Below are 14,733 nucleotides of genomic sequence, written 5' to 3' on the forward strand. Positions count from 1 at the left end.
ATTTTCCTGGTAGAATTATTGACAGTAAATAGATTAAAGATGGAGTTAAGCAGACTCCCACACACCTCCACCCCACCACACTCTAAAGCACTAATAAAGCTAATTTTGTCTGTTGCCTGAAAAGCAATTAACAAAACATCTGCCCAAACTTTTGCATCCCACTGTGAGGCTGAAGGATTCTTTGGTAGCCTTGTTAGTCTACATGTTTTTCCTCTATAAATTGTTGGTTGTTACGATAAAGAATTTCAGCTAAATATATCATATAGGAGACACACACTGTGATATTTGAGAAGTGAAGTGAAGTTCATAGAATTTATAGAAAGTTTGCAACAAATGTTTAAACAAAATTAGGCAGTTGCACAAATGTGGGCACCACAAAAAAGAAATTAACTCAGTATTTAGTAGATCCTCCTTTTGCAGAAATAACAGCATCTAAATGCTTCCTATAGCTTCCAATGAGAGTCTGGATTCTGGTTGAAGTTTTTGGACCATTATTCTTTACAAAACATCAACCAATAAACATTTATTTGTATATCGCCTTCCACTGCCTTTACGGAAGCCCAAGGTGCTAAAAAACATCTCTAGTTCATTCAGGTTTGATGGTTACTGAGCATGGATCTCTTTAACTCACACCCCAGACTTTCAATAATATTCAGGTCTAGGGACTGAGGTGGCTGTTCCAGAAAGTTCTAGTTGTTTCTCTGCATGAAGGCCTTAGTAGAGGTGGAGCAGTGTTTAGGGTGTTGTCTTGTTGAAAGGTCCAGCCCCAGTGCAGCTTCAGCTTTGCCAACTATAACAATAGTCCCAGTCCCTTCTGGCCACACAGCCCCACAGCATGATGGAACCACCACCATGTTTTACTGTGGGTAAAAGGTGTGCACCATTTCTAGGAGCTAGAGGTGAGCCACATCAGCTGAGCTTCAGACAGCAGTTTTTGGAGTCTTATTTCCTGATATTGGGACATCTTACCTCAGATTGGTTAACAGCCACGCAACTCCACAACTGACTTGCAACACAAGCCTGGAGGATCTCCTGCTATGTAGCTGCTAATGCTGACAGTTAGCTTCTGCTAGCTTACATGTCCTCCCTTGTTTCCTGGATGCTAAACCAACAACAGTTCTCCCTGTAGTGAGTCAAGATGGGTGAGTCCATGAATGCTGAGTGGGTGCGACGTAGATCTGTCAGGCTTTCCAAATCCCATAGCTTCACCATCAGTAGCTAAGGTAGATAGGTGTAGAAGATAATTTTTATGTTCAAAACTCTGAGTTCAGAGTGACTGATTATAATCAGAAACAATCATTAAAAATGGGTATTTATTGAGGCACAACTTTAACAGACATACACCAATAAATCATTTGACATACATTATTTGATGAAAACTTCTACCATTTCCACAGGGTTATTATGTTCCCCAAAAACCATCTACATCTAATCCCATGCACGTCCTCTGCCCCATAACGGATAATACTGTAGATGGCAAGTGCCAATTTTATCTGTTTGAATTTCTTTTTAAATGATTGTTTTGGATTTACACAATGAAATATAATTACATAATCATTGCTAATATTAGCCAAAACATATAGTTTTTGTGTAAAAGAAATAACTTCTATTTTTTTTACGTTATACTCTTTTGAGAAGAATTCATGTGAAAAAACAAAAAGCACATTTATACAAGCAGCTTTTGGTTTCTGATGCTGAAATAAAAACATGAAATGATAATCTCAATTTTCAATGAAACATTCATCATGATAAACACCGTTTCCATGGCAGCACCACATTACATTTCTAAGTTGCAGAGACTAAAATCAACACTTATTACTATGACAACATTACACAAGGTTGCCTGTTTACTCAGAAGCCTTATATGAGCATAAACTGTCCTCCATAATTCTGCTTTTGCACGTTGCTGTCAATAAATAACCTTTTTTGGTTCTGATTCATCAGGAGGGAACTGTGCACGTCATCTACGGGTTGTTGGACCGACCTCTCTCCTCTCTGGAAGAACTAGATCTCTCCAAGATCCAAACAGGAGTACAGAGAGTGCTGATGCTCCGTCCTGACACGCCGTCGCCCACGCTACCTCCAGATGTGCAGACGTTAGATGTCTTGGCGCCAAATGTCATCATACCAACACAAGAAACCACCTACTGGTGCTTCATCCACCAGCTGCCTGAAAACATCCCCAAGAACCACATCATCATGGTAACAAGACCAGGTATTGATGTTAACGCAGCTTACATGGATAAAAAGAGCATAACCTGTTGGTTTTTTCTCTGTTTCTGCCAGTATGAGTCTGTAATAACTCCAGGTAATGAGGCCATCGTGCACCACATCGAGGTGTTTGAATGTTCACCAGAAATGCGAGACGTGCCGCGGTACAGCGGCTCCTGTGATGACAAGATGAAGCCGAAAAAGCTCAACTCCTGCCGCCATGTGCTGGCTGCATGGGCTATGGGGGCTGAGGTACGATGGGAAACAAACCTTCCACTGCTTCTCATTCTGACCGTCTGTAGGAGAAACACAGGAGCTCCCACGCTGGAAGATCAAATGGTGTTCAGATAAAAAAATAGCATGAACTTAATTGAAGGACAGCACTGGGAAAAAGCTTGATTTTGATCCAGACTTTGCTCTTAATATAGGAGACAAAAAAAAGCTCCCACACAAGAAACGTCCAAGTCTGGAAGTGGAAGCTTTAAAATTTTGTAAAGATGATCCCACACGCAGCCCATCTATTAAAAGATGGTCTATGTGTGGGATGCACACTCATGCATGTGAATATTTATAACATGCTTACATGAAAAGGAACACTGCGCAGGTTTAGAAAAGGTCAGGCTGTGTTTTGTAAGTCAAATTTAAAGGTTTAAATATGGCCGCTCAAAGTTAGGTGTTTTTTTTAAATAGTTCTACTGATATTCTGCTGCTTTTAACAAAATAGCACATCTAATATTTTATGAGGTTCTTTTATTAATTTTTTTGTGAGGTAAACTCACAACACAACCTTATATGCCCAAATAAAAAAAAAAACCTCATTAAATATTTAAGAAGAGGACATAATGAACATTGTAAAGGAGCACATCTGATTTCTATTGTTAGGTTTTATTTAATCAATCACACTAACCAATGGGGGTAAATTTTGATTTAATCCATTCATTCAGTAAATAAATATGTTAATGCACAATTCATTTAGCACCTTCTAGAGTCCTAGAACCCCTCAAGGCACTTTACAACACAACAATCATTCACCCATTCACACTCTAAAACAATTCAGAAAATTAGAAGATTTGTACCATTTGAGTGGTGACAATCAGAACCCAGCGGTTGTGGTTTTCCACCATTCCCTTTCTTTCCATGTCTTCCTGAATATAAAATTCCTCTCAAACACCCCGAAGACCAACTCAAGACTTCAGAAAACGAGCTCACCAAACCGTTAAGATGCCTGAGCCGTGTGAAACCAAAAGAACAGCGGACGGTGAGGCTGTCAGAGCATCTCTCTGCTCCGCTTCCTGCTGTATCACAAGCAGTCCTGGCTCGTCTCCGACCGGATTATCTGCCAGCTAAACAAAAACAAGCAGGATGCCTTCTGTGAGCTGTGAAGACGAGATTAGGTTGGAAATATTCAGGCCTCTTTCATCACCTCCTAATAGTGTTGTTTTATTCTCTGTGGCGCTGCACAAGAAGGGAGCTGAAGCCTTGCAGAAGGAAAAGAAAACCTGTTAAAAGGCATAAAAGTAGATAAAACATTCCTCTGTGACACGGCCACAAGGCTGAAAGGGAGAGCAAGAGAAACTAATATATATATATATATATTCCCATTCGTGTGTAATTGGTTTGCAGCTCCTCTTTTCCACAAATCCATACTTTCTATCTGGAATGGATATAATGGTGTCATGTTGTGTGGTAGATGCCTAACCCACGACATACAGAATCAGTCCACAGAGTCAAAGAAGATCGCAAACAATAATTTATTAGTAAAGGAGAACAGAAGGAGCTGCTAGGAAGTCTAGCAGTATTCGGCAGAGAAGCGAGGTTCGGGTGTGGAGGATCCTGAAGGAACAGGGAGAGTTAGGTCTGGCACTCGGAAATCTGAATGTTGGATCTGATGGAACTTACAGGTTGGAGGTGAGACCTCGTGAGAGAGGGAGGAGTGACCGGTCTGGGGAGGGCAGGAGGCTTACTGGAGGCTGATGAGCTTGGAGTCCAAATGAGGAGGGAGCTGAGCATGAAGGGTAATGGTGATCCAGGAGGGAGGGTGGGCAGCCTGGAGTGGGAAGACCAGAGGAGGACGCTTAGAGACGAGTGGACAGTGAAGAAACCAGGTTGGTAGCAGCAAACGAGGTGAACTGATAGGTGATATCCAAGTTGAGTTAATCATCCAGCGAAGTGAAGGCGTCTCTCAGGAGCTTAAATATCCCTGGCCAGCTAATCAGCAGATTACCTGCAGCCTCCCCACTTCCAGGCACGCCCACCTGCAGAGGAGAGATGAGACTCTACACCAATTAGTGTGTGAAAAAACCCCAGACCGTGACAGTACCCCCCCCTCAAGGGACGCCACCGGGCGTCCAGGCAGAGGAGGAGGAGGCGGAGGAGGAGGCAGACCAGGCAGCCTCAAAATCCCTAATGAGGGAGGGGTCGTCAATCCAGGACCCCGGGACCCATTGCCTGTGCTCGGGCCCATAGCCCTCCCATTCCACCAGATACTGGAGACCTCGGCCATGACGCCTAACGTCCAGGAGGCGCCAGACCCGAAAACCGAGACCCCCATCAGCCAACCGAACCGGAGGAGGAGGAGCAGGAGGAGGGCAAAGGGGACTGGAGGAGACAGGCTTCAGGAGGGAAACATGAAAAACCTGATGTACCTTCATATGAGGGGGAAGCTCCAAACGGACAGACGAGGGATTGATGATTGAGGAGATGGTGAAGGGGCCGATGAACTTGGGGGACAGTTTCTTGCAGTGGCCCTTCAACGCAATATCCCGGGTCGACAGCCAGACGCGCTGACCAGGCACATAGTCTGGAGCCGGCCTCCGGTGACGGTCGGCTAAACGCCGGTTACGGTCAGCAGTCCTTTGCAGGGCCTTCTGCGTGGCTGACCAGGCACGCTTTGCACTCCTGAGGAACTGGGGAATGGAGATGACTGAGGAGGGAAACTCAGAAGGAAACAGGCAGGGCTGAAAACCAAGGGAGACCTCGAAAGGAGACAACCCGGTAGAAGAGGAGACATGTGAGTTATGGGCGTATTCGATCCAGGGTAGTTCTAAACTCCAGCGGGAGGGGTTGGAGGAACATAAACAACGGAGCATGGCACCTAGTTCCTGATTCATCCTCTCACACTGGCCATTAGATTGAGGATGAAATCCGGAGGTGAGGGCGACCTTGGCCCCGAGACAGGTGGCAAAATCCCTCCAGACTCGAGAAATGAACTGGGGACCTCGATCAGAGAGTATTTCGAACGGGATGCCATGTAACCTAAAAACGTGTTTCACCAAAAGTGCAGCTGATTCTGCAGCTGAAGGGAGGGCCTTTAAGGGGATGAGATGGCAAGCCTTAGAAAAACGGTCAACTACTGTCATGATTACTGAGAAGCCACGAGAAGGAGGTAGGCCAGTTACAAAATCCATGGCGATGTGGGACCATGGTCTAGACGGAACGTGTAATGGGTTGAGTAAGCCAGAGGGTGATTGATTACTGGTCTTATTGCGGGCACAGTTCTGGCAGGCGGCAATGTACTCCTTAGTGTCCTTAAACATAGTTGGCCACCAAAAGGTCCGTCTGATCAATGCTACCGTACGACTAACCCCAGGATGGACAGAAAACCTAGCTGTATGCCCCCAGTGGATTACCTTGCTTCTGACCGAAGGGGGAACAAATAATGTGTTTGGGGGTACCTTGCTTGGGCCCGGAGTGGTCTTGAGGGCCTCAAGTACTTGGTCTCGGACCTCCCAGGTTACGGACCCAATGACACAGTCAGGAGGGAGAATGGATGCTGGTTCTGGATTGGAGTCAGCCGAAAACTGTCGGGATAGGGCGTCCGGTTTGATGTTCTTAGTGCCTGGTCTGTAAGAGAGGACAAAATGGAACCGTGAAAAGAACAAGGACCACCTAGACTGTCTGGGATTCAACCTCTTTGCCTCCTTCAAATAGGCGAGGTTTTTGTGGTCTGTCCATATGATGATGGGGTGCTCAGCTCCCTCCAACCAGTGCCTCCACTCCTCCAGGGCGAGTTTCATGGCCAGGAGCTCCCGGTCCCCCACATCATAGTTTCTCTCGGCTGGGGAGAGGCGCCGGGAAAAAAAAGCACAGGGGTGGAGACGGTGGTCTGAGGGAGAAACCTGGGATAGGACGGCACCCACACCTGTATCCGATGCATCCAACTCGAGTGTGAATTGCCGAGAGGGATCTGGTCGGGTAAATACCGGTGCTTGAGTAAACTTGTCTTTGAGGGCAGAGAAGGCACTCTCGGCTGTGGAATCCCAAACAAAAGGTCTCTTGATGGAGGTTAACTGAGTCAGCGGACTGGCAATCTGGCTGTAGCCCTTAATGAAACATCTGTAGAAATTTGCAAAACCCAGAAATCTTTGCAGCTCCTTACGTGTTGCGGGTGTTGGCCAGCTCTGTACCGCTTGGACCTTCTCAGGATCTGGTCCCAGTCTCCCACTCTCCAGAACAAAACCCAGGAACTTCACACTCGGGACATGGAATTCACACTTCTCCGCTTTCACGTAGAGGCGATTTTCCAAAAGGCGGTGGAGAACAGCACGGACATGTTTGGAATGCTCTTCAGGTGTCCTCGAAAAAATCAAGATATCATCAAGATACACAGTAACAAACTTGTTCACAAAATCAGCCAAAACCGAGTTCACCAAAGACTGAAAAACAGCTGGGGCATTGGTGAGCCCAAACGGCATTACCAAATACTCGAAATAGATAGATAGATAATCTTTATTGACAGACTCTTAGGTCCAGATAAAATACATATAAAACAACAGATCAATGAAACAAAATAGATAAATAGAATAAAAAGATAACAGCATAAAATTGAATAAAAATTTAAATGTAATTAAAAGCTTTACTATAAACTGTTCCACACAAGGTTAACCACACAAACACTTCAACCAGTATTTCCTTATACTGGAGAAATAGCGACAACTGCTCACAGTAGGATCAGTGATTGCTAAAATTATACTGTTGGCAGAGCTATCCAGTCGGCCTATAAAAGTGAATATGAGTTTTCTTAAAAGAGCTTTAAAAGTACAAACACCTGCTGTTACAAACATCTGACTGGCACTGCCCCCTCTGTGTATTTTAAGTATGATCCTTAAGGCATCGTTGTATGCAACTTGCAGCTTGTTCATGCTGCTTTGATTGTAGGATGACCACAGTTGGGTTGTGTAAAGCGGAGTACAATATGCTTTAAATAAAGCCACCTTAACTGGAGGTGAGCAAAAACCAAACTTACGAGCTATAGTGTTAGCTTGTGCATACAGCTTACAGCACTGTCTGTGGATGTCAGCGTCATCATGCATTTGATCAGTTATAAAGTGACCAGGGTATTTCACCTTCTCACACACATTAAGATCACTATTAGACAGTTTGAACACAGGAAAGTTTAGCTTTTTATCCTGCTTGGTTCTACATATCAAGATAGCACTTTTAACAGCATTATACTGAATATCGTACTGCACACCATATTCAGAGCAGATATTTAGGAGCTGCTGTAAACCAGCACTACTTGGACTAAAGACCACCAGATCATCAGCATACATCAGATGGTTGATCAAAGTTGTACCCATCAAACATCCTGTGTTACAGGTTCTGAGCTGCACAGACAGATCGTCAACATACAGATTAAATAAGATAGGAGACAGAATTCCACCCTGCCTAACACCATTACTAACGCCAAATGGTGCAGAGATGCTGGCACCCCATTTAACCTGTATCTTCTGATGAGCATACCAGTAAGACAGGATTCTCACAATAAACCCAGGGACCCCCCCGTAGCTTTAACTTAATAAAAAGTTTTCTGTGGTTTACACGATCAAAAGCCTTAGAAGCATCAATAAAACACATAAGGACAGAAGAATTTCTATTTCTGTACCAATTGACCATTTCTTTAAGTGCGTATATACACATGTCAGTACCATGTTTTGGCTTAAAGCCAAACTGATTATCCAAGGAACTGAGGTACACAGTGACTCTATCAAATATGATTCTTTCAAGAACTTTAGATAAAACACTGGCTAGTGCAATCGGCCTATAATTATCCATACTGGTCACCTTCCCAGATTTGTTCTTAATGACTGGAACAAGCAGAATTGCCATCATTGAGTCTGGTAGTATGCCATGAATCATGAACCCTGTAAAACATAGAGCTAAAAGGGGAGCTAGTCTTTGGCTAGCATATTTCAAATGTTCTGCACTAATGTGATCCAGACCAGAAGCCTTATTATCAGCTAGTTTGTGAATAGCATCATGCACCTCATGGGTCGTTACACATATAGATTCATCATTAATTACAGAGCCATCCTCATGCTGGTCACCTTTCAAACAATTAAACAATGCATAATAATGATGTCTCCATAATGCTGCAATATTATCTTCCCCAGAAACACCTTCAACAGCACCTGGTAGAGATGATTTGCAATTATTAACTATTTTCACATCTTTCCAAAAACCTTTGACATCATGACTCATAAATTTCCTGGCCATTGAATCTGCCCTCATGATCTGCTCATTTTTTGATATAAAACGAACAGCATACTTATATCTGGCATTTGCACGTTTTTTCTGTTCAAATTCCACACCCTGCCTAGGTCTCCCAACCATATCCCAACATTTAAAAGCTACCCGCGCTTCATCCTGATACATGGCAACATGTTCTTTCCAGCCAGGCCTGATATGAGGTTTCTGCTTATTCTTACCTTTGACATGAAAAGGTCTACCACTTTCATACAAAGCGTCCACTATATCCTCATACATAGAGCATAGATCACTTTTGTGTTTAAGAATCTTACAGTTGACATCTTCACACAGGATAGCCTCTTTAGCCACAGAGATATTGTTCAGGTATTGATCTGTATTATAACTATAACCCGATATGTCTTTGTCACTTAATGCTGCCCATTCTAATTTTATATTATCATAATTATTGACATAATTAACTCCCATTGTACTAGGCAGTTGTTCCACATTTATAGAGAAAGCAAGAGGTATATGGTCTGACACAGTTACCCCATATTTTATAGACATGCTATCCAAAGCTGCATGACCATCAGCTGTACTAATACAATGATCCAGCCATGATGTAGTATGCCAACTCTCACTAATATATGTGTAACTGTCTTTTGGCAACAGCACTTTGCTAGATAGAACAAGATCATTGTCTTCACACAACTGTATTAAGTGTTTAGCAAACTGAGATTTTTTATCTGAAAGATCAGCATTAAAGTCGCCCACAACATATATACTATAAGTACTGTGACTTTGAATAAATGCATTAATAAAAGCCAACCTACTAATATATTCCCCTTCATTTCCAGCAATTTCGTATGGAGTATGAATATTAAGGATAACAAAACTAATGTTATTCTGGATATATTGTATGCCAATACACCAATCTACATCCAGTCTAAGTGGCTTAATTACAGCATCAATTCTTTTGTTCCAAAGCACAGCCACTCCTCCTGATATTCTACCCCTGACTATAGCTGTGCTGAGATCAGTAGTTGATTCCCCCACTCCGAAAAATTTAGAGTTAAGGCAGTTAAGTTTGTCCAGATCTTGTTTAGGTAAAAAAGTCTCTTGCAAACACAATATTTCACATTCTTCAAGCAAGCTGTCCACAACAATACGTCGAGCTCTATCCCCTGCATCAGGGCCCAGACGCAGGCCACGACAATTATAGGATAGCACCCGAAGAGACATGCTTATGCTGAGGTGCTTGGGCCAGGGGGAACATCCCCTGCTGGAGACACATTAGCAGAGCGGAGAGAGCGGGGGTTCCGTGGTTCATAATACCGTCTGACCAGAGCCCCTTCAGGCCAAAGCTCAGGGTTATACATTTCACCAATGTCATCACACTCAGCCGTAACCTTAAAGGAGCCAAATCTGCTCCGTAAATTAACAATTTTCAGACAGGTGACGTATCTGTTAAGTTTCTCTTTAAGATACAATGAGAGCGTTTCTGCATCAACTTCTGGGACAAATTTAGTGGCGAACACAGTCACTACTTTTGTCTTTACAGTTTTTATAGTACTCACAGTTCCAGTGCCAATAATAGATCCGGCTCCACGCCTCTTGTTATGTCTAGTCGCGGAAGGAACATGCATCCCTGCAGCAACCTTCTCCGGCTTCTGACGAGGCCTGCCCTTCTTCACGACTGTACTCCACTGTGGGGAGCGTGTGAGAGGCTCCGGTTCCACCATATTCATTGTAAACGCAGAACCAGAGGCCGCTAACAAAGTCCGATCTTCACCACTCCGTGAAGTCACAGAGGCGCATGCCTCCACAGGGCCCATCCCGATCCTCTGGTCAGCCAAAACGCCAACTCCCTGCCTCTCGGCCAGGCCGCCATTACTCTCCAGCCGCTCCTCTGAGTTATTACTCGGATGCAGAAAAGGACCCGTCCTTGGTCCCTGCCCTTTTAGAATAGCAGAACCAGCCAGGTCGCCTGACTGACGCTCCAGTGCGGCCACTCGCTGGTTAATTTCTCCAGCTTCAGCCCGAACTTGCTCACAGACATCTGCCTGAAGTTTGGCTACGTGTTTCAAAGCACTAACCTCCGTACACAATTGCTCCATCCGCCGCAGCAAACAGCATACATCCAGGCTGGAGAATGTAACAGGTGGTAAATCCTCCAAGTGATGGGATACAAATCTAGGGATATTTTCCCCACACTCATTCAGCACTTTAAGGCAGAGCTTGATATTATTGGCGTCTTTGTGCTGCCCTTTATATCCGACGCACCGCTGTGAAGTACTCGGGCAGAGCTCAAACAGAACTTTTTTTGAAGCTTCAATCCCCTCAGATTCAAATGTGTTCGTGGCCAACAACACAATTTCATCCTGGCTCAAGGTTTTAATTTTAACAGCAAGGAAATTAAGAAGTTCATCCTCCACAATCACCTTGCCATCTGTCGTCCTATACACCTCTGGTTTTAGTCGAGATAGTTTAGGAACTGGACCAGGAGCTGATGCCTCGCTGCCTGCTACGTCCGCCATTTTCTCACCGAAATGTCCCACTGGTGTCTTAAATGCCGTCTTCCATTCATCACCCTCCTTTATTCGGACGAGGTGGTATGCGTTCCTCAGGTCGAGTTTGGTGAAGATGGAGGCATCTTGTACAGGCTCAAAGGTTGACGATAACAAAGGTAATGGATATTTGTTTCTTACTGTTATCTGGTTGAGTCCTCGATAGTCGATACATGGTCGGAGAGTGCCATCCTTCTTTGTAACAAAGAAGAACCCCGCTCCCAGAGGGGATGTAGATGGTCGGATTATGCCAGCTGAGAGTGATTCTGAGATGTATTTTTCCATACACTCACGTTCTGGTCTTGAGATGTTGTAGAGACGGCTAGATGGAAGAGGAGCTCCAGGAAACAAGTCTATAGCACAATCAAAAGGCCTATGGGGGGTAAGGAGGAAGCTTTATCCTTTGAAAATACCTGCAGTAGGTCGAAATATTCCTTGGGGACACCAGTGAGATCGGGAGGTGGTTGTTCAGGGGTTCTGCACTCAGAGCGGATTCGAGCTGTGCCCAGACAGGTAACGTGACATTGATTGCTCCCTTCCTCCACCCTGATAGACACCAAGTTGATGCGGGGATTGTGGAGACTTAACCAGGGATGCCCCAAGACGATTTCTGACTGGTGACATGGAAAAACAAAAAAGGTCAGTGATTCATGATGATTGCCAGAGATCGAGAGGTTAACCGGAACAGTTTTATGGGTTATAGAGGTAAGGAAACTGCCATCTAAAGAAACAACCCTCGTTGGGGCCTCGAGTGGAATAGTGGTTATGCCGAGCCGATCAACTAGTAGTTGGTCTAATAGGTTCTGTTCACATCCAGAGTCAATCAGGGCTCGGGTGGATATTGAGGTTTTACTGAAGGTTAAAGAACAGTCTAAAGCACACCGAGACTTCATGAGTGCAGATGAACCGCCCACCAGTATCCTAGGTTCTACTGGTGGGCTCTGGAGTTTAAAGTCTTGGGACAGTCAGACACGAAATGGCCAGCTAGGCCACAGTACAAACAAAGACCAGATCTCATTCTTTTATCTCGTTCCTCCTGGCTTAGTCTAGCCCGGCCCAACTGCATGGGTTCGCTGGGGAGAGAGGATGGTGCTGGTTGGGCCGCCCTGGACTGAGTATGGGTCTGAAGATGAAAAAACGAATTGTTACCTTTATGACGGTCATTCAGTCTCCTCTCGATCCGGTTGCAGAGCATTATCAAGTTCTCCAGGTTTGTGGGTTCCTGGCAGAAAGCCAGCTGGTCTTGGAGGCGCTCGTTTAAGGCTTGTGAAAACGCCCCTTTTAATGAATCCTCGTCGAGAGTGGAAGCCGATGCCAGGGTCCTAAACTCGACGGCGAAGTCAGCCACTGATTGCTTGCCTTGGCGGAGGTTCCAGAGCCGTTTAGCTAGCTCTGAGGCGGGCTCGGATTTGTCAAATGTCAAGTTAAACTCGGATAAAAACTCAGTAAATGGGCCCGCAAGGAAGTTCGGAGAGCGGCTCTTGGCTTCTGCCCACCTGAGGGCCTTGCCGCGCAGTAATCCGACAATGTAGGAAATCTTGGCTGCGTCGGTTGCAAAAGACTCCGGGGAGCGTTGGAAAGCCAAGTTACACTGGAGGAGGAAACCTCTACAAACGTTTCGATCCCCGTCGAACGTCTCGGGGGGAGGTGACAAGGCAACCCGTAAGTTGGGCGGGATGGATGGTGCCGAGGTAACGGGTCCGGGCGGACTCGGAGCTGGAGGAGCAGAGGGTTCCGGATTGGTGAGCTGTTCACTTAATTGTTTAACCATCACACCCAACTGAAACAGAGTCTGGTTAGCGTCTGACAGTTGTTTGGTGAGGGAATGAAGGGCTAAACTGTGTTGTGATAAGGTTTCGGTGATAACAGGTGGAACAGATTCGGTACTGAGGTTAGGATTCTGGCTGGATGATTCTGTCATGTTGTGTGGTAGATGCCTAACCCACGACATACAGAATCAGTCCACAGAGTCAAAGAAGATCGCAAACAATAATTTATTAGTAAAGGAGAACAGAAGGAGCTGCTAGGAAGTCTAGCAGTATTCGGCAGAGAAGCGAGGTTCGGGTGTGGAGGATCCTGGAGGAACAGGGAGAGTTAGGTCTGGCACTCGGAAATCTGAATGTTGGATCTGATGGAACTTACAGGTTGGAGGTGAGACCTCGTGAGAGAGGGAGGAGTGACCGGTCTGGGGAGGGCAGGAGGCTTACTGGAGGCTGATGAGCTTGGAGTCCAAATGAGGAGGGAGCTGAGCATGAAGGGTAATGGTGATCCAGGAGGGAGGGTGGGCAGCCTGGAGTGGGAAGACCAGAGGAGGACGCTGAGAGACGAGTGGACAGTGAAGAAACCAGGTTGGTAGCAGCAAACGAGGTGAACTGATAGGTGATATCCAAGTTGAGTTAATCATCCAGCGAAGTGAAGGCGTCTCTCAGGAGCTTAAATATCCCTGGCCAGCTAATCAGCAGATTACCTGCAGCCTCCCCACTTCCAGGCACGCCCACCTGCAGAGGAGAGATGAGACTCTACACCAATTAGTGTGTGAAAAAACCCCAGACCGTGACAAATGGATAGCATAAATGAAATCTATACCATAATAATGCATCAACATTGCAGGATGAAAGGAGGCAGTGGAAGAGTTGTGCTGTCAGAGGCAAGATGTCCAAATATCATGAAAACAAGACTCCAATTCCTGATGTTTTATGTTCCTCAACCTCAGACTAAGCTTGCAGACAGCAGCTTTGTTCACATTCTTGCTGCTACACTGCACGTTCCACTAGAGGCCCAGTACACAGACTAGAGTACCGGGTTTGTGGGTGCAACCAAAACAAACGGCAGTACTAGAGATCAGCAACTGGTTTATTTGAGACAACTGCATGGTAAGTGTGTCACGCTTGTTTTGTCAACTCAGCCTGCGTATTGCAGCGTGCAGATGCGTGGCATTAATTTTGGGGATCGCGGAGAAACAACGCTTCAAATCAAGGCTTCAAATCAAGGCAAGTTACGCAAGGCAGCCATTTTAAAATTGTGTACGCATCGTTAAAAAGCAAGTATTCCAGGCCTAATTTCCACTTCCTGAAACGTGAGCGCCACAGATTTTTATCCAAAGGAAATGACTTACCAGGCATTCATTTATATTAGACTGCACATTTACTAAAAACGAGTGTATGAATCATTTGAAAATGTGATTATTTCATAAATGAGAGAAGAATTTATTAGAAATTTTTTTTTGGTCGGACCTTTAATTTGTTGCCTGCAAAGGTTTCTGTCCTAAATCACTTGGAAGCGTTCATTGAAGGTGGTTTTCTGTGATAAATATTGAAAATGTTTCATAATCTGTTGCAGCTTTAGATTTTGCAAGGCTCTTGGGGTCATCTGTGAAGGCATCAACTTCTAACAAGTTAAATTAATCTTTTATAGCAAAAAATTAAAAAGAGAGAAACATTTATATTATTGAAATATTTTAGACAACTTTAACAGCCTGAAGAGATTG

At 44.8% G+C, this 14,733-nt stretch overlaps 1 protein-coding gene across 3 annotated transcripts in view; it reads left to right on the forward strand.

The window, feature by feature from the left end:
• Positions 1–14,733, forward strand: part of dbh (dopamine beta-hydroxylase (dopamine beta-monooxygenase)) — a 30,168-nt gene that overhangs the window by 4,013 nt on the left and 11,422 nt on the right. For 2 of the 3 annotated variants that reach the window (XM_070552273.1, XM_070552274.1), the window contains exon 3: positions 1,945–2,463. In XM_070552273.1, coding sequence (XP_070408374.1) covers positions 1,945–2,463 — 519 coding nt within the window. The remainder of the gene's footprint in view (positions 1–1,944; positions 2,464–14,733) is intronic. The other variant, XM_015940638.3, reaches the window with a different exon arrangement.

The sequence above is a fragment of the Nothobranchius furzeri genome, chromosome 6 (assembly GCF_043380555.1).
Source record: "Nothobranchius furzeri strain GRZ-AD chromosome 6, NfurGRZ-RIMD1, whole genome shotgun sequence".
In the NCBI taxonomy this organism is placed as follows: domain Eukaryota; kingdom Metazoa; phylum Chordata; class Actinopteri; order Cyprinodontiformes; family Nothobranchiidae; genus Nothobranchius; species Nothobranchius furzeri.